The 25,977-nt window shown below is 35.5% G+C and overlaps 1 protein-coding gene across 2 annotated transcripts in view; it reads right to left on the reverse strand.

The window, feature by feature from the left end:
• The window catches only part of MTMR2 (myotubularin related protein 2), a 97,049-nt gene that overhangs the window by 59,140 nt on the left and 11,932 nt on the right, over window positions 1–25,977 (reverse strand). For both annotated transcript variants that reach the window (XM_012660073.1, XM_012660072.1), the window contains one exon: window positions 5,689–5,794. Coding sequence is in view for 1 of the 2 variants with exons in the window: in XM_012660072.1 (XP_012515526.1) it covers window positions 5,689–5,794 (106 nt within the window). In the remaining variant the exon portion in view is untranslated. The remainder of the gene's footprint in view (window positions 1–5,688; window positions 5,795–25,977) is intronic.

Below are 25,977 nucleotides of genomic sequence, written 5' to 3' on the forward strand. Positions count from 1 at the left end.
CACATAAATGCACATATCAGAACAACATCTATTGGATGCTGGGGAAGGGGGAGGGTGGTGGGTGGAGGGGGGAAGAGGGAGGAGGGGAGGGGTATTTGTATACACAAGGAGGGCAATGCGCACTACCCGAAGGATGGACATATTTGAAACACGGACTTCGTTGGGGGGGGAACCAAGGGCAACACACGTAACCTAAACATATGTACACCCATAATTTGCTGAAATAAAAAAAAATGTAAAAATATAAATGAAGATGTTACTTTTAAAAAAATTACAATAAATTAATCTCTAACTTTCAAAAAAAAAAGAACAAATGAAGCAAAATGAAAACACTCTATTAATTATGTAACTAAGAAAAGCACAATTCAATTTAAAAAGCTTGGATTTGTGCTAAATTTTTCAGAAACACATCTACTGGATTATCTGTATAAGACTTTTTTCCATAACAAAGCTAGCAACAAGGCAAAAAAGTAATACAAATAAAAGTCTACTTGAATAAACAAAAGTTCAAGATATCAAGACTAGTTCCATCCCCAGTGAATTTTCCATTCTGCTTTATTGATGCAGAGGCAACAAATCTTGTTTGAATACAAAATCCTTAATAGAAAAGACTTTCACGTTTAGCTGTTAATCTACTAAGATACTATCTTTTCAGGAAAGTGCCATTTTACAGTACCTATAGCAGAAAACCTACACAATATTTTTAATGAAATGGTATTAGCCTTTCAATGCATTATGTTCTCCACACTTCTACTTAAAAGCAGTTACTAAAGGAGCTTATAAAATTTGAAGACTCAGGGCAGGGAAAAGCAATGAGGCCACGTGGAGAACCGGAAGCCTAGAGGTTAACCAACTTCAAATCATCTGTGAATGATGATTTTCAGAAATACTATACCAAACCCCTCAATGCACACAGAGCCAAACCACGGTCAGTAAAAAGCAACACACAGCTGTCTGCAGTTAGTTGCACCTATAATTAACTAACACACTGTCATTTTATGATTGCTAAAGGTATACACAGTACATCATCAATCAACAAAATTGAGAGGAAATCCAATTTTATTACAAAATCCTCTTTTTCTGATTATTTAGAAAAGCATTTCTCATTCATTAAAAAAGTAAAATTGAAACCCACTATTTCCATCCCCCCAAAATGTATAAAAGATATTCCTTATTAAGAAATCTCACTTAGCATTTGAAGAAATTTAGCAGCAAAATTATGGGAGGATAATGTCTCTTGGTAATGTGATATACAGGAGTATGACTGATCTGAGACAAAATAAGGGCAACACTTAGCTGTGTGCTGTTAAGAACACAATTTAACTCACCCCTTCTATTAGGTTTCTCATTTGTCAAATGGAAATAATAGTAACTGTCTCACAAGATTGTTACGAAAGCTAAAAGAGACGAGGCATGTAAAAATATCTACCATAGTAGCAGGCTAGATATTTTTCAATTATTAGGAGCACATACCTTCTCCCGCCCCACCTTACCCCCCAACAAAAAAGGCACACATACATTTAAAATCAAGCTGCGTTTTTAATATAATGTTACTCATCCATCTCCCTCAGAAAATTGAAAATAAGACTGTAAATCAAGCAAATATATACTTAACAATTAAAGATTATCTTCAAAAATGAGGAAATAGAGTGACAAGTAGCCTAACATACTAGTTTTCTGTTTTTCTCTGCCCCTTGAGGCACCTTACTATGGAAAGGACAGTAAACCTTTATTGTCTAAAACCATCTTCTCCTTAATTTAACAGCTCTCTGTTCATTCATCTAATAAAATTCCCTGAGAGTCCTGCTAAGTTGTGAAAGATGCTGAATTAGCAAGGCACTAACAGGGATATACAGAAACAACTCCTGCAGCATAGAATTGATATATAAATTTAACAGATTCCCTGTGTAACCTAGTGCTAAGGTAGTCATATAATTTGGGACACTTGTGTATCACATTTAACCTGAAGGAACAACCAGCATAAAAGAGGCCTATTCTAGACAAACTTTCATGTATGATCACCCCACCCATAATATTATCTCCTATTATACTTACAGGGGGATGATCTTTTTCTAAAATTTTGTTTTATTCCAGAATGTTACAGGGATACAAACGTTTTGGTCACATGAATTGCTTTTGTACAGTTTGAGTCAAAGTTACAAGTGCGTCTATCACCCAGATAGTGTGCACTGCACCCGTTAGGTGTGAATTTACCCATCCCCTCCTCCCACCTGATTTCCACTTAATTTTACTACCATATGTGTACATGAAGGTTGATCTATTAGTTCCAATTTAGTGGTGCATACATGTGGCATTTGTTTTTCCATTCTTGCCATACTTCACTGAAAAGGATGGTCTCCAGTTACATCCAGGTCGTTACAAAAGGTATTAGTTCACTATTTTTTTATGGCTGAGTAGTATTCCATGGTATACATATATCCACATTTTATTAATCCGTTCATGTGTTGATGAGCACTTGGGTTATTTCCACAGCTTTGTCACTGTGAATTCTGCTTGCTATAAACATTCAAGTATAAATGTCTTTTTCATAAAATGTCTTTTTTTTCCTTTGAGTAAATACCCAGTAGTGGGATTGCTGGGTCAAATAGTAGGTCTACTTTCAGTTCTTTGAGGTATCTCCATACTACTTTCCATAGAGGAAAGGGACACAAGAGCTGACTAAAAGAACTCTCAATTTTGAGTTGGAATAATATGAGCAATAAAGTAGTTCTGGATTGTAATGAAAGTATAAAATACATATCCATGAGCCCATAACGAAATAAATAATTAAATTAGTCAAAAAATGGGGACAAAGAAACAAATCTTTTCTGTGCAGAATTCCAAAAAATGTATTAGATATTCCAACTTTAAGGAGGCAGAGAATAACTGCCCACTCCGTAAGTGTGAGCTGTGAATAGCAACTTTTTTCCAAAGAGTACAATATAGGGAGAAGTGTGGAAAAGAGTTTTGACAGGGGGAAAAAAACCAAACACTACCTCAGCCATGTGATCAAGGTGAACATCAACCGTGATAAATCATGTTAATAGTATGTACCCTTGATATAATGTGATGAAATGGCACTTTACCTTTGTGATCTTAACTCCCCAAAATACATAACCCCAGTTGAACAATGGGTAAAACATCAGACCTTCACAAAATAGCTAACCGGTACTCTTGAAAACTGACAGAGTTATCAAAAACAAGAAAAGTCCGAGAAACCCTCACAGTCAAGAGGAGCCTAAGGCAACATTACGTTAAATGTAATATGGTATCTTGGGTGGGATCCTGGAACAAAAAGGACACTAGGTAAAAACTAAGGCTATCTGAATAAAGTATGGGCTTTAGTTAATAATAATGTATCAATATTGATTCATTACATGAAACAAATGTATCACACAAATGTAAGATGTTAATAGCAGGAGAAACTAGATGTGAAGGATATGATAAACCTGTACTATCTTTGTAATTCTGTAAATCTAAAACTGTTCTAAAATAAAAAGTTCATCTCATAAAATTCTTTTAAATTATAATATTTTATATACAGAATAACATTATGGCCCTCAGTTTGTCCAAATGCAAGCCACTCACTCATTATTTATGGTATTTATGGTGTCCTGAGGAAATAAAGGGGTTTTATATGCAGGGAGGTTGACAGTGGAGAGGCCACCTTTACCTATCCAATTTCAGCATCCTGCAATGTATTACAGTTCACATGTATGTCTAGTTAAGTAATTTAACTAAATCCTCACAAGAATACACAAATGGTTTAAAACATCCCAGACAAGAAACAACAGGTAGAAAATAACATTAATAAAGCATGTATAGGCAAGTAGCAAAAGTGACATTTCTTCATTCCTAGTATGAGTTCTTTATCAGTCACAGTATGTGGCTAGAAACAACAACATTTTTAACTAATAAGATCTAACCAGAAGTAGTCCAAAACATTTCAAAATTATCAAGAAGTCTATAGGCCCTTAGTGGATTTTTATTAATGTAATGAATAAGCAAAACTTAGATACCTATATATTTTTTAAAGAGTAACAAGTTAAGGAGAAGCAACAACAGATTTGTAACCATTATTGTTAACAATGAACCCTGCCTTAAATGGACATTATGATTCAAGATTCAAGCTGGTGATATCATGAAGACTTCATAATTAGCACAACATATATCCAGATTATAAAAGCAAGCATTTATAGTTTTTACTGATGTTTAAAATCATGTTATACCCAATCTAGTATTTTATGAAACTTCACAAAAGGTAATGTAAATATACAAAAGTCTTCACAGAGGTTTCTAACTTGTCTTCTTATATTTGTGGAATTTTATTTTGAAAATGAAATGGATGAAAAATATATATGTATTCTCAATATATGCTTAACAGCAAATGACTTCATTCATGAAAACAATGCTTTAGTTATAATTGTGTAAGTGTAACCACTAACAAAGCAGCCATTTAACAGGAAAAAAGATCTGAAGTGCTCTTTACATGTGAACATGTTACAAGGTGAAGACATACCCTCCCTCACCAGACACTAGATCTGTCAGTGCCTTGATCTTGGATTTTCCAGCTTCCAGAACTATAAGAAATAAATGTCTATTGTTTAAAAAAAAAAAAAAAGATTATGAAGTAAGGTTAAAGGGTTAGCACCACACATGAAATTCTTTTTCTCGATCATTTATAGGCAAGGGGTTGTAGAAAAGCAGATGAATCAAGAAATGTACAAAGTGCTACAAGATATCAGTGATGTGGTTAATTTCACAGAAACAAGACCCTTAATAAATGGAGGAATACTTACAAACTATAATGAGATGTGTAGGAACTGTCACACAGTGTTTAAGTGACTTAGCTCCTGAACTGGATTGCGTGGGCTGGAACACTGGCAATAGAATTTATTAGCTATGAGACCTTGGCACGTTACTTAGTCTCTATGAATTTATCATCATCTGTAGAATGGTGACAGAATTGGTAGAGTTTTACAAGAGATAATTCATGTACAGTATTCTGAACAATGCTTGGCACATAGTAAGTACTCAATAAATGTTAGCTATTATTGGCCATTATTGAAGTAACCATGAAAATATTTCATACCATAAAGAAATTTATTAATTATCTTTTGGCAAAGAACATAAGTTATCAACCATAGAGATAAATTACATATTTTTCTTTTACAAATAAGTAAGCATTCCAAATTTGCTGGCCTGATCTATTTTATTGACTGAAGTCTATGAAAACACTCTATCAATATCTGCTTAATTAAAGGTTATATCAGGCCGGGCACGGTGGCTCACGCCTGTAATCCTAGCACTCTGGGAGGCCGAGGAGGGTGGATTGCTTGAACTCAGGAGTTCGAGACCAGCCTGAGCAAGAGCGAGACCCCGTCTCTACCAAAAATAGAAAGAAATTAATTGGAAAACTAAAACTATAGAAAAAAATTAGCCGGGCATGGTGGCGCATGCCTGTAGTCCCAGCTACTCGGGAGGCTGAGGCAGGAGGATCGCTTGAGCCCAGGAGTTTGAGGTTGCTGTGAGCTAGGCTGACACCACGGCACTCTAGCCCAGGCAAAAAGAGTGAGACTCTGCCTCAAAAAAAATTAAATAAATAAATAAATAAAGGTTATATCATAGTGTTGGCCACAAATACCTAACAGAAAGTACTTCATCAAAGTTTTAAAATAATATACATACCCTCAAATCAGGAGAAAAGTTCTCTGCAGAAGTTGAAATGGAATCTGATGATACAACAGAAGCTGATTTTGTATGCACTGAATTCTCTGAATGAGAAGTGGAGGCACTACAAAATATAAAAGTACAGTATGTTTGAAAAATGAGGGCTTTAAAGACCAATTTCAGACATTTTATTTACTATAACTCCATTATTTATTAAAACTTCCATTGCCAAGTAGTGCTACCTACTTTGCCTATTTAATCTTATCTTTAAATGCTGATATTACAAATTCTCTATTCCTGCAGTGGGTGGGTCAAGTGTTCTTACCACCCATATTTCCTCTGTACAGACTTTCCCAAAACTCATGAGAACAATCCAGGCTAATTCCTTCTTTTTATCCATCCATCCATTCATTCATCCAAAAGACATTCATTGAGTGGTCCAATGTACAAAACAACTACATCAAGCACTGGGATTTGGAGATAAATATGATGTAGTCCTCATGTTCAGGAAGCTCACGAGCTTGCAGCAAAGATAGACAAGTAAATAAATGGTGCAATGTGATAGTGACTCTACACATACATTCATACACACAGACAACATGTAAACACATACAGCTGGGGGAGAAAAGAAAAGGAAGCAGCTAACTCTAGCCAGGAAGTTCAGGGAAGACTTCACAGAGAAGATGATATTTGAACTGAGTCTTGAAAGATAGGAAATCGTAGAGCTGACAAACAGGTAAGCAAATTCCAAAAACAAACAAAAGGTGCTGCAAAGGTATGAAGTATCAAAACACATAGAACACTTGAGAAACTACAAATAATTCAACAGCGCTCGATGTGCAATAGATGATGCTGGAAAGAAAGGCCGGTCATGGTAACTGGTATCTTCCTACCATATCAAATTCTATACTTTAACAAGCCTGACTAATAAGATATTTAAGCCTGACATATATCTACTTCTTCTATTATACCAAGTTATCACACTCTACAGTTACTTTTTCTTAAATTGCTATAAAACTTTCAATACTTGATCACATACTGTCTTTTATTGTTTACTGATTCCAAATATGCACATTTTGTCTCACTCACTAAATTTTAAGTGCCCCAAGAGCAAGAATTGTCTTTATTTCTTTATTTTCCACAAAACGTACTTCAGTGTCTGTGTATACTGTTAACCTACTTTAGTATCTGTGTATACTTTTAACATGTATTATGTTTGTTAAATTAAAAAACATACTGACAACATGCCACAAACTGAATGATTGATATCATTTCCTTTTATCAGTAAAAGAAAATTAGAATTATTTAAGGTAAGAAAATCAATGGTGGAAAAACCTCAAACACTTTGAATTAAATCTTAAAGTTCAGATTTCAAAAATATATTTTTCTATAGCTCCATATCCAACATATTAAGTCTCCTTTACACCAAAACTCAAAATTTTTTCATTAGATTCTGATGAAATATTTCATGTTGGGTTGTGATAATATTTGAGAACCACATTTTAGTTTTAAAATAAACTAATCCATCATAAATGATTATAAACCTATCTATAACAATAACTAAATTATTTATACAATGTGAAAATCACTTGCCCAAAAAAGAAATTGTCACTTAACTTCAATGGATGAAAAATGGTATTCCAGCGAGAATGTATCGCAGTATTTTTTTCAAATGCAAACACCCCTTTATTTTATTTACTATTTCCAAGTATATGTGGTTATTTGTTTATATCCAACAACCTATAATATTATACAAAAGAGCAGTCATAAGAAACTGTACTATCTAGTTTTATAATGTAAAGAAAGAAAAATGGATAGGCTGATAATGCTTTTCTTTTTTGGTAGCTAACTTCTGATTGATGAAATGCCATCTGCATTAAAGTAACAGCTAAAATAAACTTTAGGCACACTACTTTGACAGATACTATTAGCTTTCTGCTCCAAACAGATTCCCTTTTTGTCCCTGACTTTGACCAGGGCAGTTTGTGCCCAGCCCAAGATGACAGGCTTGCTTTTGTTTTTCTTGTGGCTAGGAGGGACATGTGACACAACTTTAGTCAGTGAGATTTAGTGGGAAGTCTGCTAATGGTTATAGAAACCATTTATTTTCTTTATAAAGAGGAGCAGAAACAGCAGGGCAGTCCTTATCCTTTCTTACTTTTTCTTGCCTGAAATAAGAATGTAAAGGTTGGAAATACAGTAGCCACCTTATAAACATGAGCAATGTGCTGGGCTGCTAAGGACAGGGAGCCAAACAGGATGAGCTTATGTCCTTAAAGCATCATTGGACCAACAACTCTTTAACTGTGGAATTCCCATGATATAAAATAAATGACTGGGCTAGGTGACATACGCCTATGGTCCCAGCAGCTCAGGAAGCGGAGGTGGGAGGACTACTTGAGCCCAGGAGTTTGAGATCAGCCTGGGCAATATAGTGAGACCCCATCTCAAAATAAAAATAAAATACTATATAAATGAAAATTAAATAAATGAACTTCAATTATTAAAATTACTGTAATAGAGTTTTCTATTCTATACAAACACAATTCTGACATAGCAATCAACACCCTATAAAGCATATTTGGAGAAAGTTCAAATGTATAGTGCTACTTTATATGAATATGACCTTTTAAGAGAACAGAAAAAACTCTTAAAGGCAATAAAACATGATTTGAAATTATAGGTACTTTATTATCAAGAAAAATAATATTGACGGGAAGACTACTGTAGCATGTAGCACCAAGAAACCAAATGGCTCTTTAGAACCAAAGTATAAAGTAAATAAATCTAAGAGGAATAAAATAAACAAATCCAGGAACTGCAACTAATACTTTGCAGTCTCAGATTTGAAGAATCAGTTTTTCAAGCAAAAGTGTGGTAAAATAGCCTTTAATTATTGACTTCTCTTTTCAGACACACATAAACATGGGTAGATATTATGATCTATAATGTTATATTTGAGTAAGTACTAATGTATACTTCAAAATAACCAGTCTACAAAAGGTTTTAAACTCTAAGCAAACAATGAGGAGCTGGAGGGGGTACAGGAGTAGGGATATATCATAGTACTGTTCTTGTGATTATGGCAGAAAACATACACACATAGAGACCAGCAGAACTGGTGAAAATTCTCCTGGCATAAACATGAAGTGCTGCCCTTAGCAGCTACTCTGACTGAAGGTGGCCGCAGGCATGCTGTAATGCAGACCCCTATTTTTCATAGTTGTTTTTTTCTTCTGTCATATTGGCTCTGTGCGTGCTTCTGATCACCATGGCTACTGGTACAACACACTAATTTCCACTGCTTTTTTTCCATTTCTCCCTTGCTCATCTTGAAGTCAAGCTCTCTCTGTTTAACTTTCATGAACTGTTCTACAAATAAGCTCTGTATTTCCCGAGATTCATGCCCTTGCATTTCATGCCATTCCAAAATAGAATGCTCCTTTACCCCAATGTATTTATTAACATCCTACCTATCCTTTAAGACCCAGTTAAAAAACTAGCTTCTCTAAGGAGTCTTCTTCAGGTCTTCCAGCTGGAGCTAAACACTCAGTCTTCTATACTTTCATAGACTTTGTCTATAATTGTACTTAACACTGTATACATTAGACAAGAGAACTTCAGTTATATGGTCACCTCCTTTTAAAACTATAAACTGCTAGAGAGTAAGAGTCTTATAATTGGCAAGGCATTTGAACTTGGAGCAAAGACTGCAGTCTAGTAACCTCATTAAGTAACCAATACCACTTTGCTCTTCAGATTTCCTAGGACCACAAATTTCCCTACAGTCAATCGAAATATTACTGTTATACTTGCCAACCTAAGTTTCTCCTTAAAATGCCAGACCTAGTCAACTCTCTGTTACATATGTCCATTACCATATTACTATGTTTTTCCTCCATGCACCGTCTCTGTCCAAGTCTTCCTTCAACTACTAACTCTCTTCCTAAGCTTTATACTGACATATTTATTCCACTGTGAATAATCACCACTACTCACTCCCCAACATCTTCCAACAGAATTCTCCCCTCTACCTCAACTGACATCCCTCCCAGGAATCCACTTCCCTGCCGAGTAGACTCTTTTCTTTTACACTAGTGTTACTAGTACATGCTTTTACACTAGTGTTACTTTTCCACCTTTGTATATAAAAGGCTTCTTCCTCTGAGGGGCTCTTCAGTATACAGCTTCCATGTTACTATCATCTCCCTACATTTTAATCACGCCTCCTTACTCGCTAAAGGTTTTGTCATCTGGCTCACTTTCTTCTCCAACATTTCTTTCTACTACAAAACTGCCATCATCATGGGAATTTTACTGTCCATACGATAAACTATCAACGACATAGCTCAAAATCCCTCAATTCCGACATCATTCATCCACATTCCCACTTAGGCAATGTGCATCTGTAGTCACATCCCGGACTTTATCATTTCTGGGAATTACTCTGCCTCTATAATCTTAAACTTAAGGAAATTAATCTCTGATCAGGTGCTTACCCTTTCCACATATCTCACTTTCGTAACTTTTCGTTCGCCCGATCTTCAATCTAGTGGAGATAACCTCTCCATTTTTCACTGTCCTTCATGATTCACTGCTCTCCCTTGCCCATTTTATTTGCCTTCCTAAGTCTCAGTGTCCTTATATCCTTAACCATTAGCCACAACTACCCTAATTCCTAAATATGGATCAATATAACCATCTACCTTCTCCAGTACTAAAGCTTGGCTACTAGTGAAGGAAATCTTCAGATTGGGGCCACTTAACACTCAGAAACATCAGGTAGGCCCAGCACAGTGCTCAGTGACACTCCCATTTCCAAGTGATTGTTTTAAACCATAATCATCTTTTCCTCAAACCTATCACATCCAACAAATCCAAAGTTCTGAAAGTCCTGTATCCCCTTCTCCATCCTAAATTTCTTTTCTTTTGCTTTTTCTTTTTTTTTAGAGACAAGGTCTTGCTCTGTCCTCCATGCTGGAGTGCAGTGGTGCAATCAGAGCTCACTGTAACCTCTAACTCCTGGACTCAACTGGGATCAAGTGATCCTTCCTCCTCAGCCTCCCAAGTAGCTGGGCCTATGTGCACCATCGTGTTAGCTAATTTTTTTCCCCTTTGGTATAAACAGGGTCTTGCTATGCTGCTCAGGGTGGACCCAAACTCCTAATCTCAAGTGATCCTCCTGCCTTAGCCTCCCAAAGCGCTGGGAATACAAGTATGAGCCACTATGCCAGGATCTATTTTTACTGTCTTAACACCACTTCCCTGGACTACTGCAATTGTCTCCTTTCTCCTACTCATCCAATATATCATCCCGAACCAATACCAAAGTGATCTTTCAAAAACACAGATCTGATCATATCACTCTCCTGCTTAAATCTTCGGTGACTCCTCATTGCCTACAGAATCAAGCCCAAACCTTAGCAACACTCAGCTTTCCATGATCTGCTCTTGTTCTATATATCCAGCTATAGCTCTCACTCATCAGGAGCCTTTGGGAATGGCTTGCAGATTCCCTAAATTCTTTAGCCATTTCATGCCTCTGTACCTCTGATAACCATGCTATAATGTCCTTCATAGTCTTCCATGCTCTCTTTGTCTCATCCATCTTGTAGACATAACTACTTCTTCCTTTACTGTACCTTCTGTTCATATTTCTATCATAATACTTGTAACATTTTATTGCATTTACTCAACTACAAACTCCTTTTCTCATATTTTTGTTATTTACTATTCCAATATGCTTTCTTTACCACAAAAGATTGTTTCCCCATGTTCTCACACCAAAACATTCAGAGTGTTCAAAAAAGAATACCTGGCACATCCAGCTATTATTATTTATGGTAACTGAGTGTTACTACACCTGTATTACCCCTCAAAGTCAGATTTGTTAAATCAAATTATAATGGCATAAGATGGGAGGCAAGAAGTGTAATTAGTGGCCTAATGTTTACCAAATAAGAAATTATGCCTCTTGGACAGTATTATGTTGCAAGTATTATAAAAATAAATATTATTCCCACATGGAAGGATATGTCTTGGCATTGTAAATACAGTTTCAAAATGAATCTGTCATAAAAGATGAAAGTTATCAAAAGCGTTTCTCTTGAAATTCTGAAGTAAAAGAACTCCAGTTTTAAATGGATAGCCCGAAATTATTTTCTTTGGATACAAAGAAAGCTCTAAACTTCTAAAAAAAATACTAAAAAGGAGAAGACTGTCCATGAAAAAGGGTACACGATTACATCATCAATAATTACCTTTCTCTGAAAAAAATGAGTAGAAATTAAATGTTCATTTTGTCTATTAGTTTTCTACAAAACTACATTTCCCAAAACTATTTACTCCAACTCGACAGATACTCCAATCGCACAAGGTAATTTCTGTAAAACACAGTTTATATCTTCCTTTTGTCCTCTCTTCCTTTCTTTCACACTAAATATAACTTTTCTCTCCCATTTTCACACCTTCTCTCTCTAGCTCAAGAAGCCTTGGCTGAGTATAGCCAAAATCAGCTCACGCCTACATTCATCCAGGCATGTCAGTCTCAGCTCTTTTTAATAGATTATTAATATATTCAAATCTACAAGGATAACTTTTTTCAAGGATCACTCCATCAATTTCTTAGCACTTGCATTCATTATGATGATGTTTGCACTAGCACCCAATGGCCTCTGAATCAAATTAAATCTCATAATCACAGCTTTCAAAGTGTCAAGGATTTCCCCCAAAGATCCACGATACCTAATCCTAGCGCAAGCTTACATTTCACTCCAGCTAGGCAAACCTGTCCCTGAGAATCAGACTCCTCTTACTTTCTGCTTTGAATGTCTTTTAATTTAGTCTCCAAATGCTCTTCTCTTCTGACCAACTATGGCTTTTGCCACCTAAAATCTCAATTAAAGTTTCATTTTCCACAAAAAAGGTCCTAAGTTATTCTTACTGGTTCCTTCCAATGAATCTAGTCATTTCAAGAATCTCTGCATTTGTACTCAGTTATAGCTATGTTTATACTGATTCATTATATAGTGCATATAAATTTTAACAATTACTAAGCCCTTTTATATACAAAACATTGGATTATGGAAGAGCCTCTGCACTTGCGATTTCTGCCCAATAAGAGACACTATACCACGTAAGCACATTAGTAATATCATGAGAGGTATAAACAAGGGCCAGCAGAAAAAAACTCAAAAGAAATGGTAATAATTACAACTAAAGGAAGCCAAGTAATGTATTATGTTTAACCACTTGAAATTGCTATTTTTATAGGTCAAATGGTCAAGTATCAACTATTTCAGATGGCTCAATGTGACAAAATGAAGAAAATAGAAGAAATTGAGCTTGGGCCTTTAAGGAATGTGAGGCTCAGATCAAGGCAGATCATAAGCACACACATAAAAAGGAATACAAAAGAAATAAAAATAAAGAACTTGAGAAAGTATAAGGCACATTTTGTGAATAATAAGTTATGTACTTAAACTGTACGGATAAAGGGTTAAAAAAGTAATCTCATGAATCCTAAATGCCAAGCTTAAAAGCCTGGCTAGTAAAAGGCAAGGAGCACACAATGAGATAGCACTTCACACACACCATGGTGACTATAATCAAAAAAACACAATAGCAAGTGTTGGCAAAGATGTGAAGTAATTAGAACACTCATACATTGCTGGTGGGAATGTAAACTGGTACAGCACTTTGCAAAACAGTCTGGCAGTTCCTTAAGAGGTGAAATACAGGGTTAATATATGACCCAGCAATTCCACTCCTAAGTATATACTCAAGAGAAATGAAAATCTATTTCCATACATAAAAACACATGAATGAACATGGACATGTACATGAAAGCGCGTAACAGCATTATTCATAACAGCCCCTAAGTAGGAACAGCCTATGTCATTTCCCTGCTTCGAATCCTTCAATGGCTCCCCAATGCTCTCAGAATAAAGATCAATACCTTAACCTACCTTACCGTAGCCTCAAGTCACTACACAATCTGATCCCTGCCTCCTTCTCCAGCTTCCTCTTGTGCATCTCCCCTTGTTTTCCCCAGTCCAACTACACTGGCCTTCTTTGAGATTGTTAAATTAACTGGCCCTCTGCTAGAGATTACGGTTTTCCTAAACTCCTTCTCAACTTTAATTCTCAACTGAAACATCACCCCCTCAAGCAAATCCAATCAGATGCCCCACACAAAACCAGTACCCTGGTAGCCACTCTCATAGCACTTTGTGCTTTTCATTCTTTCCACTTACCACAGTCTCCTCTTACATATCTTTGCAAATGATCTGATTAATGCCTATGTCCCCGAAGACTTCAAACTTCAAGAAGGAAGGGACGATGCCCTTTTTGTTCAACATTCTATTCCTAGGACCTAGCACGGTACCTGGCACAGAGTAGACAATCAGGAAATATTTGTTGAATAAGTTAACGAAAGAATGAATGAGAATGGTCAAAAGACTGGATTATTCTAATCAAATTCATCAGAGGCATGACCAGAACACACAAGGTAAAGTAAGAAAGATAAACAGAAAGCCTAGTTTTCTTTCTGGAGTTATTGTGTGCATATAATTTTATATACCATATATTATGTCCCATTCCCATTAAAAGACTTTCTAGGATACTGAGACAAACATTTCTTTAGAGAGGCTATGTCTTAAAAGAATGACAATCTTCAAACAATTGGTAATAATCGGTTTTTGACTATGTTACTTCCACTAGATGGTTAAAAGAGAAGTAGTTGGTAATTGAGAAACCAGGATTTCAGTCCTATCTAGCTAACAGCAGTATCCTTGGGCCAAGTTACTTAATCCCCACGCCCTGTTACACTTTCTTTTAGTGAAAAAGTACCAATTGGACTACATTAGTGGTTCTTAACTTTTTTGGTGGTCACAGACCTCTTTGAGAATCTCATGAAAGCTATTCCTTGAATTGCTTACAATGTCAGACTTTAAGGTTAAGAACCTTGGCCTAGATGATCCCTTTTAGTTCTAATGCAGTCCAGGGCTTCTGAAATGAGTATTCTACCTTTTATAACATTCACACAGTATCTAGATGAATATTGAAAAATTAAATTGACTAAACGTTTACATATATACACACGTGCGCACACACATGTATGCTAAAATATAATAGCTTCATATTTGAAATATTTAATAGTTTTAAAATATTTGAATTATGTAATCACCATCTTAGTCTTGAATCTCGAGATACATAAAACTAAATAGAATAAATTCAATATTGTGTTCCTACAATAAAGTCTTTAAGAGAGTATTTATGTATAACAGAGTCAAAGGAAAACTAAATCCAACAATTACATTTATTTCAGGAGCTCTGGGCTATCACTGTGTAAATTCAACATCCTTGTTTATAGATAAATAGAAATGACATTCGTATCAAAAAATATAAGCCACAATTTCTTTAAACATTTTCATTGTTTATATTAAGTGATTTTACCAGAAAGTGTAGCTATCTTTAAAATACATTTGACAAATATTCTAATTTAGCTAAGCAGTGATTCTCCTTTGAATGTCTTACATTTCAAAATATACCTGCAATAATTTAGGGGAGAGAGACCCCTTAACAATATGTGTATGGTTGGCTCAGTAACTCTTCACTCTAAATAAATATTTCCATCAGACTGAACTGGAACAGATGAATATAAACTCAATCGACTCCAGGACATCACCCTTGCTGGTGTCCAAGGTTATGTTTACAAGGCTTCTTATTCTGTGATTCACACACTGACTCTAACCTTGTGACCTCAGCACACTGGAGCTGGTTATTAACTTCAGTGGCCTGACTCATTTGGAGCACTTGTCTGCCAAGGTGAAAAATGGAAATGCTTGACTTGGAGTAATCTTGTACTTACATTTCTGACAGCACACTCATCTTTCTTTCAAATACCACATATGGTTTTCCTTCACAAGTCTCTTCCCAAATCTCCAGGCCATATCCTGTATCTTAGAGTTTGGCCACCTTCTACATTTCAGCAAACTGTCTATCCTCACTGCCTCCATTTTTTCAGTACCCACTCACTGCTTAATCCCTTTCAATCTGGCTTCTGCCTCTATCAATCAATTCCCTAAAATGGCTCTTTCTGTAATTACTAATGACCTGCTTACAAAAATAAAATGGTCTTTTCTCATTCTATAATCTATCTATATTTATCTATAGTATAAATTCTCATCTCCCTGCAGCTACATATTATTGTGGTTATCCTACCTCTCAGTTTAATTTAACCAATACTTTCTTGAGTACCTACTATATGCAAGACGCTACTGTTGTAGGAACTCCTAGAGATACAGAGATAAATATGACCAGGTTGCTTGATGCCTTTGGTGGGCTTTTGCTACAATGTACTTAACACAAGTACACAAGAAAAATATAACACAAAATAGAATATGATAAATGAGTGACAGAAAAACAAAGCACTTGGGGGTTTAGAGACTGAAAAGCTGATATACAACTTTAATGTAGAGGCTCAAGAAAGGCTTTTATGAAAGAGGTAGCATTTGAGGTTAGCTTGAAGATAGAAGAGGTTCAACATCTTCCCAACAATTTCACCATGCAAAGGAATGGCATGAAAAGAACAAAGAAGTGGGAAATTCAGGGCATGTTAAAGCTATTGTAAGAGGTAGACCACTTTGGTTGGGGTATAGGGTACTGATAAGGCACAGAGATAAGCCTGAAAAGGTAAGTTTGGATTAGAGCATAGAAAGTGCTAAATAATGAGCTGATATTCAGTGCTGTAAGTAATGAGAACCCACTCAAAGTTTCTGTGCTTTAGGAAGACCATTTTAACAATAGGTTCAAAGAATGGATTATAAGAGCAGGAAAATCTATTAACAGACTTCCTCAAGTCAGAGGTACTGAAAGCCTAAACTAGCAGTTGGAATGAAATAAAAGTGGACACAAGGGACATCGTGGAAACAGAATCAATAAAACTTGGCAGGTGACTTGATATGATGAACAAGAGAGAAGGAAGAGTCAAAATATAGATCCCAAGTCTTGCTGACCGAGAAACTAGTGTGCCAAATTAGGCAGTAAGGAAGAAAAGTGGTCATTTGAGGAGCTGCTGCTTTTTGTCTCAGAGTCTTTAAAACTGAGGTAGCAGCAAGGCATCCATAGGGAAATGTGTAGCTCTAGACACAATAGTAGGCCAATGGATTTTAGATTTTACCTGATCATACATTTGTTCATTCATTCATTCATTCAGCAAAGTTGATTTACTGCTTACTCAGGGCTGGATGGGTGCCTTAGGAAGATACATGTGGTGATACAACAATATTAGATGTGCTCCCAAATTATAGCCTCATGGAGAGGTATACTCCTGTGTTAGTCCATTTTGTGTTGCTATAAACGAAATACCTGAGGCTGGGTAATTTATAAAAAAAAGAAGTTTATTTGGCTCATGGTTCTTCAGGCTGTACAAGAAGCATGGCACCAGCATCTGCTTCTAGTGAGGGCTTCAGGGAGCTTCCAATCATGGTGGAAGGAGAAGCGGGCGTGTTATGTGGCAAAAAAGGGATGAGGTGGTGCCAGGCTCTTTTATGCAACCAGCTCTCATGTGCACTAATAAAGTGAGAACTCACTCACTATTGTGGGGAGGGCACCAAGCCATTCATGAGTGATCTTCCCTCATGACCCAAACACCTCCCACTCACCCCACCTCCAATACTAGGGATAGAATTTCAACACGACATTTGGAGGGGACAAGTATCCAAACTATATAATCTCTTGTTTAACCATCTATGAATGTGATTATGATGAATGCTGTAAGAATGGTTAAAAAAAAAATACTACAGGAGCATAGAGGAGTAAAGGACTAAATGTGATTGGAAAAATCTGAGGCAGGCTTGAAAAATTTGTCATTTTTGCTGAACATTGACCTGTTAGTAGGATTTGAGAGTAAAGCATGAGACTAAAAACATTCCAGGCAGAGAACAGCATACAAAAATAGATCATTTAGGGAAACCTATGTGATTAGGCTTTGTGGATCATGGCAGGGGTGGAGGCAAGAAAGGTTAGGGATATTATGAAGAAACCTGGATACCACGCTAAGAGTTTAGATTGTATTCTGAAGACACTAGGAAGCCATCAAATAATTCTGAGCAGAAGTGTCAAATAATTAGTTTTAGTGGAGAGATATTCTGCTCAGGTTATGGAGCATCGACTGGGAGAAAAATTCTAGAGGAAGTTAGATGAGTTAATAGCTTATTGTGATCTAAGCAGTTAGATCACTTAATAGACAACTGAAATAAGCCACATAATGACAAAGATAGGAAATATAGAAGAGCAAATTTGAATGGGATATGGTATGTGAAAATAATGCAAAAGATTTTGATGTCATTCAATTTCAGGTTCTCGAAAAATATCCAAGTGGATAAATTCATTAAGCAAGAAGAAATACAGTTTTGACATTCCCTGGACAGGTTACAGCTAGGTGATAGCTAAAATCACATCTATAAAATTACATAGCCCAGGGACAGGATCTAAAGCAAGAAAAGATTTGAGATAGAGTGAATACAACTTAATCCATTTGCATACAGTCTGGAAGTAGAAGTGTTGAAAAACAAATGATTGGAGAGATGGAAGAATCAAGAGAGAAGTTTAGTAAAAGCCAAAGCAAGTGTTTCAAAATAAGTAGTTAACAGTATCTAATATTACAGAGTGGTCAAGAAAAATAAGAGAAAACTCCACTGGATTAATAAAATATGTTAAATTAATTACTATGTGGACAGTCTGTATAATATTTTAGAAGCACTAACCTGATATGAATGAAAAAACTGAGGCACTGAGGCCTGGACTACCTGAACTTCTTACCCCCTCCTCAGTAAACTCTTCCCCATCCAAACCCAGTCTTCTTTCCCATCTTAGATGATGACATGTCCCTTCTCAGGTTCAAAGCCAGTCCTTCCTCCTGTGCTCTTCATTCTGACCCGTCCAGGCTCCTTTGGGAGAGGGGTGTAGGGATGTGCGTGTGTGTATGCGTGCGTGTGCACACGTATGCACGTACATAAACTTTACACAACACTGGGCATTTAGTAGGATCTCAATAGTGATTATCTAAATCTATGTAAGAATCATCAATAACATTCAAATTGAACTCTAACCTCAAATACTCTGTTCACACTGCTTTCTGGATATTATTAATGACCTCAGGAACAAATTCAGGGGCCCTATTTCTCTCGGTTCTCACCCTCCTTAACCTCTCTGCATTATTTGATACTGTTGTCATTACCTCCCTCTTCAAATTCTCTTCTAAGTTTCCATTGTCATTAAAATTTATTGGCTTTCTTTTTTACTCTCTCCTTCTCTAGGTTCTTTTCTTCCAGTTGCCCCCTAAATATAGATTTTTGAAAGCTATGACCTTGTCTCTGTTTTCTGTTCTTCATCTCCCTCTGCAATATCATGGATTCCCACAACTTCAGTTATCACTTCTGTGCAAATGATTTTCAAACTTGTATCTTTAGTCTTCTCAGTCCCACATTCACAAATAGCCACTAGTAGTCAAAGCATTTGACTGGCTGGCCCCACCCTCTCTCTCCAGCCTTATTTCTCACTCTGCTTGACTACTGCCCATACCTTACAATGACACTAAGCTGTACAGTACTCAGAATTATACCAAATAATATTCTTTAAAATTGTTCCTTTCAAATGCAAGTATAATCATCAGTTAGCCAATTATTCTGATAGCCAATCAGTAAATTATAGAATATTAAACTGTAAAGGACCTCTAAGATCATTCTAGTGAAACCGCCCTTATTTACAGTAAAGTGCAGCCCAGAGAAGTGAAGTAAATGGTTTGGAATATGATGTCAAATCAGTAGCAATGCCAGATATAGAATATATATATATATGAAAAATAATAATTTTATATACATATATAAAATCAGACACAGAATCAGGTCTCCTTTTGACTAACTCACATTGCTGAACTCATCCAGTAAGTTTATAATACAACAGTAGTAGAGTGTGTATGTTACATCTTCCCAGTTAGATAATAAGCACCCTGAAAACATTTCTCTTTTTAGTTGAGACCGAGCAGGGAGGGAATGCTCCCTGCAGAAAATAAAGCTCAAATGGATTCAGAAATGGGTTAAGAATGGACTACCAAAGACAGTCACTACCTTTAGGCCCATTTCCTATAAATATTTTTAAAGTTTTTAGACAACAAGAAACAAGGAATGCATTCCACATGAGAAGGCTAGAGTTATAATTTAATCCCCCATTTAGAATGCCCTTCTTTTCCTATATCCTTTATGGAGGTACAAAAAACCCCACTCACAAGGCTCAAATAGCTAATCCCATAAATAAATAGAAAATTCGCAGGCACTGGATAACCTGAAAGTAATTTAAAAAATTCAGAACATTGGGGAATTAAGTGTACTTTGTAACAAAAACAATCATAGGGTAGGCAAAACATAATTCCTCCCCTCAACAGCACTAACATCTTTATTCAGAAAAGTATGGCACGTCAAAAATATTTATAAACAAAATACACCCCTCAGAAATTAATGAAGTTGTTACATAAAAAATGCTTTCTCAAAAACTTCAAAATTGATCACAGTACAACCAGTACTCTGGAATACTCTTGTTAAAAATACCAATTACTTTTTATACTTATACTTACTTATGTAGAGATTCCCTTTCCCAAGAGGCTCAAAAGATCCCCTAGAATAAAACTACAATTACATTCTAATGTACTAAATTCAGATTCATTATCAACATTAGAAAGGGCAGTTAAAGATTACATGACAATGCAAACAATTTACATTCACAAATGCATTTATCCAAATTCACAGAGCCATGGCCCTTCTAAATGGGAAATCACTCTCACTACGATTCCCCTCTCTTTGATCCACTCATTCTATCCTAAATTATATTATTCTTGATTCTTAAATAAAAAGAATCAAGTCAATATTATTTAAATATTAACTTCTGGTTCTACAAAATAACCAAAGGAGTACACACATACACATACCTATGAAAGAACAGAACTTAGGTTTATAGTAAGAAGCATAATACAGTACAGCACTAGTCATCCTCTGTTTTCCAATAGCCCACCACTATCTCAGCCAGAGTGACACAGTTTTCTTTCCACCACAAGATCAAAACAGAAATCTCATCATCTGACTCTTAGTCATTCCCACACATGTACCAGTCTGCTGTTATTATAACAAAAAGTTTTTTTCCTTTGCTACACTATTCCTAAAAGCAATGCTCTACCCTTTTGGTCTCAAAAGTTCTACTATTTGAAAGTATAGCATTTAGGTGAACAGAATTACACAAACTAATCAGTGGTAGGGGAACAGGAATTACTCAATATGTGCTTTTCAAAATCATATCAGTAAATAAGATAAAGCACTCTCCATTTTGTTTTATTTAGTTTTTTTTAGTTACACACATTCCAAAGAAACTTGCAAATTAAGAAAATTAAGTCTAAACAAATGAATTTTGGTATCTACTTATGGAAGTACTCTTTGACTCAATACGACTGGACTTACAAGCATCCCTGTTAATGCTGCAAAGGCAGAGAAATCTGTTTCCAGACAGAAAGTGTTCACTTATCACCTCCAAATATTCCCACACCACAAAGTACCACCTCAGCTTCCTTGGAACGATGGAGACTGAGGACCTCCACTTCCAACTAAAGGCCTCAACCATCTTTCCTCCTTCCTCCTGCTTCCCCCATCTTCCCCTCCATTTCAGAAGCAGGAACATCCTAAATCTCATTTCTTATTTTTACACTCCCATCCCTTCCACAAAGAGTTACTGATATCACCAATATACTATGTACTGGGGATAGAGTTGAAAACAGATTCATTGTCTTTAAGAGACTTATAGTCTAATGAAGGTGCCAGATACGTAGGTATCTCAGGACAGCACAGTGGGGAATGAATGAAGAGATACAAAGGATGCAATGGGAACACAGAAGAGAACACAGAACATGGGCATAGAAGTGTTTAGTGGTTGAAAATATGAGCCACGCTGACTTGACTCACCACTTAGCAAATAAAAATTCAGGCAAGTTACTCAATTTAAGTTCATTCTTTATTTATAAAATGATAATGATACCTTATAAGATTGTAATAAGCATCAAAAGGCATGATGTATACAAAGTACTTAGTGTTAAACAATGAACTGGTAGAAATTGTTCAGCAAATAGCATTGTGGGAAAACAATACCCTCTTGAGAAGGGAAAATCGGATGAAATCAGAAATAAGGGTCTACCTTTAAGAAGGAATCCACTAATTAAATTAAAATGAATCAAAGCACTTGGCCCTAAAAGTACTTTTCACTTAGATCTATACTGTAAAATGCCTTCATGTACACTAGGAAAACTGAATATACAAACTTTTGAACCTAAAGTTTTAGTTAACTCTTAAATCACATAACACACACACATAAATATATCCTAACTTTTAATATATTTAAGCAGAAAACTGACCCAAAACTTCAATCACAAACCCATTTCGCTGCCAATATTTTCAATGTAACCATTAGCAAAGTACTGATCTTTTCTTGCTCCACTGGTTTGCTAGACTATTAATGGAATTATTATTTTACTGTCAATCACACCAATACTTGGAGGTACTTCACAACAATGAACAGAAAATAAAATCCATGCACTCACAGATGCCATACATATATTTATATTCCTCCTACTTTTACTAATCTAATATTTCATAACTCAATAAAAACATTTCTTATAAAAGTAAAAAAGTATTTCTGAAAATTAGAGATGCAGATAAACATACCAGCAGTATACACTCTTAATTCAAAACAACCTGGAAACTTGGAAATAAGTCACGTATTTTCTCACATATTCTAGTAAACAAATGCCTCCACAGGATTGAGGAGAGGTGGCATGTCTTGTATTTCCAGTCACTACTGACCATGGTCATTATAATAAGATCTAAACCACTTGCCTTATTTAAAATGCTTCACTCTTAACTGCCAATTCAATTTTTCTTCAGTATTCCATGGAAAGAAAAGTTTCTTTTTAAAAACTATTTTTTGTAAATAATGCCCTGAGCAAATACATAGTACATTTGCCCAAGAACATTAAAGAATGCCTTCTATATTCTGATTGTGAACAAGCTTTTCTAGGAATGCAAATTTTGTTCTCAGTACTTACACAATGGACTACAGTGTCATAAGCACTGTTCATGCTCTATTAGTCATTCTGTTGAAAATTTTATTTAAAAAACTAATAAAAGGCCTGCAGTGTGTATAAAGCATTTGGGACACAAAAGACTGATTGTGAGAATATTTGCAGGATCACCAAAACAGAAAAACAACCACTATAAATAAATTTATAGTTTTAAATTATTTTTTAAAATGCTATGCCAGAACTCTGCATTTTTAACTTAACCAATCCATAGGATAAAAGAGATGGTACAAATGATCTTATCATCATGGCATCTGAGTGATAGAAATGAGAAACATTTTGTATTCTTCAGAGAAACAAAGGGGACTTGAGCTCTGGGAAGAGTTTTCAAACTGGTGAATGATGGCACTTAGTTTGGAAAATCCCAAAGTTCTAAGGTACATGTTTCCCTGGATACAGTTAAATTTGTAACAATTTATCCCCAGGTCTATCAATTATATTTCCTAAACTAAAAAACACGGCATATTAGTGATAATGCAGCAGCAAGTCTGAACAACCAGTTTGCATAGAAAATAGTATACACATGTCCTTTTTTTCCTCCAGAGTATTGTTTCTTCAAAGATCTTATCTGGAAATTTAAATAAACAAGTAAAAGCCAAAGTATTCTGGTCAAAATGAGTGTGTACATGGGAGATGGGGGTGAGGATTAGAGAGCAGAAGGACCATGACTCCCACTAGCAATCACAACAGCTGCAGCGGCACCTTAAAAGAGCTTCTCAGAATCCCTTCAAAAATCTCTTATTTAAATTCAGATGATAGCTTAAACTAAAACATACGGATTCATAAGCAGCCTAGAGGGAAAAAGTTCTTTATGTATCAGTTAACTGAGAGAAATGTCATACTAAACTGAAAACTGGTCAGATTATTAGAGCTCAAAGCAAAATGCCCAAAAACAAACACATCCAAAATTCAAGTATAAGGGCAGAAACATTAAAAGAGGGGAATTGATCTATTTGATAAACACTTGCTCAACCAATTCTTTTACCTGAACAAGTGCAGAAAACACATGGAAATGTGTATCTTAATAGATGCTCTCTCATGTAATTTTCTCACCCCAGCATGCAAATCTAAATTTATTATTAAAATTAGGAAGTCATCTATCCATTCTTTTGGGCATCTAGATAGATAGTTTTTGTTTTTCCAAGACAGGCAAAACTGATGATTACTATTAATTTGTTACTACCTTTTCAATGTAATGAGGTATAACTTTTGTGCCCAAACTTCAAAGGCATGTAAGTGAAGGTAATGGAGGTTTGTTTGGGGTTTTTTTTTTTAAATCACTAATTTAAAACATTCAGTAGGAAAAGAAGAGCATTCAACATTTTTCTCTTTCTAGCCCAGAAAGGTTAAACTAAAAATTCAAGTACTGGCATCACTCAGTGATCCATGCCTACCAAGGACGTCCCTCCGTAATTTTGAATACTGTTCTCTATTTACCAGATTAGTTGGTTGTTAGAAATCTTAAACCAGAAAAAGACATTGTTTTTTCTCACTTGCTTTTGTCATATTTCTCCATCTGTATGATAAAGATGAGAAAAAGTTTCTTTTAAAATATTTTTAAAGTAATAATACTTTACATTATCACAGCCCTTTACAAACACCAAAGTGCTCTCATACATGTTACCTCCACACATCCTACCAACTCTGATTGGTAGATTGCCCAGTATTGAATTCTGATTTCAACCACTTTGTGTGACCTTGAGGAATTTACATAATCCCTCTGTGCCTCAGTTTCCTCATCTATAAAGTGGAGATAATGACAATTCTTATACCTCACAGAATTGCTATGAGGATCAAATGAATTAATATATGTAAAATGCCTAAAACAGTGCCTGTGCCACACCCTGTATAGGTCTTGGCTATTTTTTTTATTATTATCATCATAAACAATCATCACATATGGGTCTCACAATGATCTTGGTAAAGGCAGGACAGTAAGTTATCATTTTACCTATTTTTCCAGATAAGAGAATCAAGGCTCTGAGAAATCAAGTGACTCACCTAAAGTCATAGTCAAAAAGCAAAATCACAACTAAAGAACCGAGAACTAAGAAAGGATAGAGACTTTTCGGATGATACATTTCGAATGATACATTGTGCTGTATCATATCACATAGTACATTTTTGATATAGTTTGATATAGTTCAATATACTTCTAAAGACCATAATTACCATTCTTTTAAACATTTAAACATGCAAATAATTTTAGGCAACACAGACTGGTAGCCATGCTGAGAATGAGACTTTTATCCAAGATACCATTTCATTTAAGTATTTTCAGAGTAGAAGTGAGTCAGACTTTTAAAGAGAAGTATGCACTGAATAATTAGGCTGGCTGGACAAGGTGAACCTGTGATTAGTTTTCCAACATTTAAAATTTCTTTTAAACAGCAAAATGTATAACCCATGGAACTTCAACACTTCCATGTTATGATTTATGTTGGGCAGTAGAAACAACATGGCATTCAGAGTCAAAATTCAAGCTCCAGTTCCTTCTAAGTAGGGACACTGAACAATCATGTTATTTCTCTGGGCGTCAGTTACTTATCTGTCAAATGAGGACCAACTTAACAGGGCTGTTATGAGAAACAGCTATGATTACATAGGTGAAAAAGTTTGTAATTATAAAAACTATACCAAAATGTGTTTACTATTAGCTGCTTTGACTACATTGAGGAATAATACTGAATATTCATTCATTAACCATTTTCTTCCATTAAAAAAACTGCTGACAGACGACTTCCAATATAGAAGTATCATCCTGAGTATTGTGTAATTATTTAAAGTGACAATCTGGACTAATCATTGTGACTCTTTCACAGTGAAAGAGAAATTTAGGCAACCTGTATAGTATCTATTCTAGTACCATATGCTTTAAAGGAGACATAAGAAAATCTGAATACAAGAAATAAGAGAACAAATCAAGTGATAAGCACATGCATTTTTCTGTTTTTAAATTCAACAGTAATAAATATTTTCAATTAAATCACAAGGAAACTCAGTGGACATACTATCATTATAGCAGTAATAATAATACATTACATATGGGTGACACTTCAGTTTTCAAAGCATTTCACATATATCATCATAGAAATACAATAAATGTCATTCTGTTTGTTCACAAGAGTATT

The sequence above is a fragment of the Propithecus coquereli genome, unplaced genomic scaffold, assembly GCF_000956105.1.
Source record: "Propithecus coquereli isolate 6110/MARCELLA unplaced genomic scaffold, Pcoq_1.0 Scaffold65, whole genome shotgun sequence".
Classification (NCBI taxonomy): Eukaryota; Metazoa; Chordata; class Mammalia; order Primates; family Indriidae; genus Propithecus; species Propithecus coquereli.